This window comes from Protopterus annectens, chromosome 2.part2 (genome assembly GCF_019279795.1).
Source record: "Protopterus annectens isolate FY-2018-M chromosome 2.part2, PAN1.0, whole genome shotgun sequence".
In the NCBI taxonomy this organism is placed as follows: Eukaryota; Metazoa; Chordata; order Ceratodontiformes; family Protopteridae; genus Protopterus; species Protopterus annectens.
In genome coordinates, this window is record NC_056730.1 from 506,692,374 (window position 1) to 506,698,015 (window position 5,642).

General features: G+C 40.8%; 1 protein-coding gene across 1 annotated transcript in view; it reads left to right on the forward strand.

Moving 5' to 3' along the window:
• The window catches only part of AUP1 (AUP1 lipid droplet regulating VLDL assembly factor), an 831,864-nt gene extending 829,179 nt beyond the window's left edge, over nt 1-2,685 (forward strand). Inside the window, exon 10 of the mRNA XM_044064448.1 lies at nt 2,477-2,685. Within this exon, the coding sequence (XP_043920383.1) occupies nt 2,477-2,685 (209 nt within the window). The remainder of the gene's footprint in view (nt 1-2,476) is intronic.
• Nucleotides 2,686-5,642: the final 2,957 nt, after the last annotated feature.

A 5,642-nucleotide genomic window follows, 5' to 3' on the forward strand; every position in this document is an offset into this window, starting at 1 on the left:
CAAGTTATTGGTGTACATAAAAAATTTAGGTATGGATTTATGACAGTGTTAACCTGCATTAGAATAATGTTTAGGTATCAGCCAAGGGAAGTCATTTACAAACACTGCGAGTAAGTGAGGGTCCAGTACAGGTCCATGTGGAACTCCTTAGCTAGTAGTGGGTATGTCCTGCTTGTTTCAAGAGGCAGGGGATAGGTTCTGTTAAGTGGGTCACTGTGGAATGTCACATCCCTTATCTAAGGAGTGTCACCTTTTAGTTTTTATAATGAGTTGATGTGGTGCACACACTTGAATGCTTGTTTAAGGTCTATAAATACGGTACCGATTAGTTTAATAACGTGCAAAAACTTTGAAGAAGTTTAGAGTGCTGTCGTAGATGTACTGCATCTAAGGCTGAAGCCATGTTATTTGTCTAATAAGATGTCATATCCTGCGATGTAGTTTATAACTTGCTTAAAATAGTATTTTTGAATATCTTTGCTGTAGGCTGTAGAGTAACAATGAACTTGTAGCCTTCTGCTGCTTCGGGTGATGCAGTTTTTGCTGTGGCTTGCTGTTTTAGGATAAACAGAGATGGCAAATCCTTACTAGATGAAGAGAGTATGATGTCACAGGTGTTACTGACCATGCCTTCTCACTACCAAACTAGTAGTAGTAGCCTGCCTTACAACTAGGGATGCATGCCCCAGTTACTAAAAGAACCTCAGTCCCTCCATCTATTCTCCAGGATAGGAAAACTGGTATTTATTTAACATTTGTTTACCAGGAAGTTCTGACTTGGATCAAGCAAATTTTCAGCGGAGGCCTGCAGAGAAACGCTCCAGGTATATTATGTCTTTGTAATGTGGAAGGAACCAGAGCACCCTGAGGAAACCGACACAAATGCAGGAAGGACACGCAGACTCCACACAGAAAGCACCCCAGCCGAGAATCGAACCAGAGAACTTCTTGCTGTGATGCAACAGCGCATACCACTGCACCCCCCCCAGCCCCTTCACTGTGTACCATGGCAAGGATGGACCCCATTCCTTTTTAAGATTGTGATTATAGTTTGTGAAATCAGTATTGCTTCAGCTTTGATGCTTGCTAAGAGTGCTTTTCTCAGTGCCTGCAATGCACCCAGAATCACTTCCTTCTGCAGTTCATAAAGGGTTACATGTATTAGTAGCATATTTAAGTATGCTTGAAAGTTTTTTTCTTTATTAATCCTATTATACTTGCTACTATTACTGTCTGGGGTCTCTCTCTCACTGTGCAAGTTTCTGCTTTCAAATCCTGGTATAAACCTCTCTCAGTATGTAAATGCTGTAATCACTGGGTGTAGCTGTTTAATCGATTAATGTTGCTTTTGTCCCTTTTTTCTTGAACTATATCTGGTTTTCTTGTATCTAGTTATTTTATTTATTTATTTATTTTTTAATTTTATTTTTATTTTATTTATTTATATTTTTTAACTTTTGGTATTGGATAATTCCATGTGATTCAAACTTGTGGTTCATGTTTTCTAATGCATCTGTGCTATTTGTATGTTGTAGTGGTTGCACAATCGTACAACAGTCTTGTTACATTGTTGTGCCTGTCAGTGTACCGACCCTCAGCCATGAGTGTACAACAACCAGCGAAACAATGCCAGGGCTCTCAGCAAACAGACAGTATTCCAGTAAAGAAAAGCAGAAAATCATCCAAGACACCACAGATTAGCTTTAATAAACACTAGCTTTAAAATGACTCAATAAGCTTTCATGAAAACCACTTTCTCAAGTGTTAGTTACACAGAACATTATTTTAAATTATTTGTTTTGTAAACTGCCGCTTTAGTTTTGAGGGGAAAGCATTTTAAATAAAATTGAAAGAATGGAGTACAAATTGATAAATATTTTAAGAGCAGCAGATCATGCCCCTGGAATAAATGCTGTACTAAGTATAAAATGTGTATTGAAAGCATGCTTTTTAGATGATTGGACTTTTTTTTTTTTTTTTTTAAGAATTGTTGATGTTCAAGTTGTGTAACATTTGTAAATTAAATGTTCATGCCATACTTTTTTATATTTTTATGTATATTTAAATAACAGTTTAAAACAAAATCCAAAAAATGCTTTAATAAGGAATAAATGTAAAAGAAATGTTTGATATTTATTTCTTATTAGTGTTTTTGGATTTTATGTGCCGTGATCCATTTTATTGTTTTGTTAGAGTGTAGTGCAGTTTAGTACGGTTGAGAGGAATCTTAGAGTGGTCTAGAATTTATTTAAAAGTTTGGACAACAACTGATGGTGATTAATTTTGTGAGTTTTCTTGGGTGTAAAATGATTCCATATTAGAGGAGTATATTGAAAATCCTTTAGAGAATTAATATAACACTTGTGTTTGGTTATTCAGTTGACAGCTTAGGCTTTCAAGTAATAATCTGACCTCCCAACATGTGAAAGGTGACTTTTCTGCTTACCTGCTTCTTTTCTCTTTCCTACGACTTCAGTAAAAACAGACTGCATCGATGCCACTATCACAAACCTGCTGGAAGGACAAACATTTGCACAGGAGGAAGAAGTGTCCTTTGGTGCATCTGCAGTGCCCTCTACTTCTGCATCGTGGACCTCAACCACCACTGTTTCCAGGCCTTCGGATGCTGTTCCTTCTTCTAAGGTAATGATCTGCATTGTGTTGCACAGTATCATGCAGCCATGATGGCCAATTCAAGGTGAAAAATAGTTTTGTGTTTACTTCAAAGGCATTGCTTACTGTTGAAATAATGTGCATTTGGATGTGTGATCATTGGTGCTACTGAGAAAAGACCATTGTAGTTTGTTGTGTTTGAACTGTCTTGAAAATGTAATCTGTCTCTCTTGGTTAGGTTTAAAGTGAAATTTATTCAGTGGGGATTTAAAAATCTAACACTGGAGACCCCCCCCCCCCTTGTTTGGTCTGTGATTGGATTTATCCTATCTTCCATTCACGTTTAATGTCTGTGTGGTGAGGTGCAAGTACTGCATTCTCTATGCTGCTCACGTCTGAGAGCAAAATCCTCATCTGACATCCTGTGCCAGCCATTCACACTGTCAACACCATTCATGCAGATCATGTATGAGCATGTCCCTGATGGTTATGCTCGGTTTGTAGGAGACTCACCCCCCCAAAAAAAATGTTTGAGAAGTCTTAGCATGTTAAGGCTGTTGTCTCAGCGATAAGGATAGTCATGGCTTCTCACTCTCCAGCACTCCCTTGTCCCCAAAAAACCTAACCTTTAGAGAAGTCCTGAGGCTTATGAATTTCTCTGTTGACTGACCTTAATGCCTTATATATGTAGCTAGAAAGCCCCTAGGACTTAACTTCTAGGACCCCAGACTTGGTGGATGTTTTGTAAAAGCTGCCAGCCACTTGAATGGATTTTGTTGCTTTGCAGCTAGACAAGTGGTTTAAAGTCTTGCACAGGATTGTAAGAGTATTTTATTCTGTAACATTGAACCATAGGGCTGTCAGCTGTTATGTCTCTCTAGATTCCAGCCTCCCTAGTGTGTCAGGCACTGTAGAAATCTTCCTTCTCCTCTTGTCTGGGCTAAAAGAAGTGGTCAGGATGCTCCCATTTCAAGTAGTTCTCTTGTGGCCATCTGTAATTTTGACTGCTGATACTATGCTTGGCACTGCAGATTTAGGTATACACTGCATATATCATACATTGGCTGAGTGTGTCTTGTGCTTTGAGGAATGCAGTCAGTTCTGGATGACTGTTTCTTGGAGGACGATTTATTAAAGACCCTACTGGGGGACCTGGTGGATAATCTCTTACAGAAGAAGCTACTGCTTTCTACTGTGGAGTATCTCTGTGAGCCTCCTTTAGCTTCCTTCTATGTGTCCTAAGCCTAGTCAACACTCTGCTGATAGAAAAGCTCTCCTTAAAGACCTGACTCTGTTGTCCATGAAATTGAGCACTTATGAGCTGACCCAGCAGCTGCAGTCCTGACTATCTGGAGCTGCCAATGGGAGGAGGAAGTTCTCAGTGTTTACCCTGACCTTGATGTTCATCTCAAAGGGCCTTTCAATTCTGAACTTGGTTATAGTCAATCATGTTTTAAGAGCTCTTAATATGTTCCTATGGATCACTGTCAACAGGTGACATGATAAAGGGCTGCAAGTGGATATCCTGTTTACTGGCCAGATTCCCAGACCTCTGCAGATGTCATGGCCAGACTGGCACCTCAGTAGTATAGGGAAATAAGTTTGCATCACAGTTAAAAGGAGCAGTCAGCTCACACTATCTTCGTGATGTTCGTGTTTCACTGTTGCAGTCATTACTCTTGGGTTATTCTGCTGGCAGGCTACCCTCAATATTGAAATTTCAAGTCTAGGTCGTCGGTTGCTGCTCATGCTTTTCCTGACATCAGTGTGCCAGAATTTATAAAAGATGCAGCCAACGCCATAACTAAGTCTTTTCTTATACTTGATTTTGACTTAAAAGCAGTTTGCCAGTGCCGATTCACGACTGACTCACGAGATTTTCAAATCAATTTCCAGAACTGAAGTCTTCATTAAAGCCAAGTACCCGTTGGAAACTTTTTCTTGCTCCAGGCCGATGTCAGAAAAGTTAACAATTGTATTTCTTGTGGGAAGCAAATACCTGCGGGATTTTCATACTTACTGTATTGCTTGCGGGCCCTGATCACAGCGTTACTGGCTATGGGTTTGTGCTAGATTTAACCAGCACTACTAAGCGTCGGTTTGATTTTGCATTTCATTGCTTTGGCCGAAGATTTAATTATATAATGCCCGTGGAACAGCCGACAACCTGAGGTTACAAAAAAGCGCAAGGACAAGGAAAAGTAGGCATCCGAGGTCAAAACAGGCAGTAGGCCTCTGCTAGGCCGGATCGCCGGTTTACCTGGTGAGGCAGCTTTGCAGCCTAAGCCTGCTACTCAGAGCCACAGGCCTTCCAACTCCCGTGGGCCGACTGGGCCTCTGGATACTCAAGGTATTGGACACTGGGAAATCATTCCCTCAGATGGGTCGAGGAGACACTGAGCGTTGTATTTCTGAGGTGTCTTCAGACTTACAACTATATAAAAACCATCTTCAGCTTCAAAGACAGGCTAAAGCAGCCCTAAAGACAAAGAAACAAGTACAGCATTCTCCTGCTCAAACTTCCATGCCTAAAAAACAGATGCTCAGAATGGCCAAAGACCTAATTACTTTGATCAGGGGCTCCCATCTCCCTCCTGATAAGAGATAGGCAAGGGCAGAGTATGGTCTTCTGGTGAGGTTTTCTAGCTTCCTCTGATTCCTCTTCTGAACAGGATTACTCCATGCTTCCCTATGAGGATTCTGATGCTGAAGAATCCCATTCCTTCAGCCATCTCCTCCTGAGATTTTCTTTGAAACCCTGCATACCATGAGGGAGCATTTCCACTAAGAGAGCCAAGATTATTCTGAATCTAAGAAAATGCTCAGAGACTTTCTACTACCACAGCACAGACCCCTTGCTATCCCACCTGTTTTAGACATTGATGTATTTTCAGAGTCCGGCCTGTCCCCTGACTCTTTACCCCCTGCACCTGCTAATCCCGACAGATACTACAGGGTTCCGGATTCTCATAAATTCCTGTATAAAACCCCCCACTGCTGACCCAGAAATTATATCTCAGGTCCCAAAG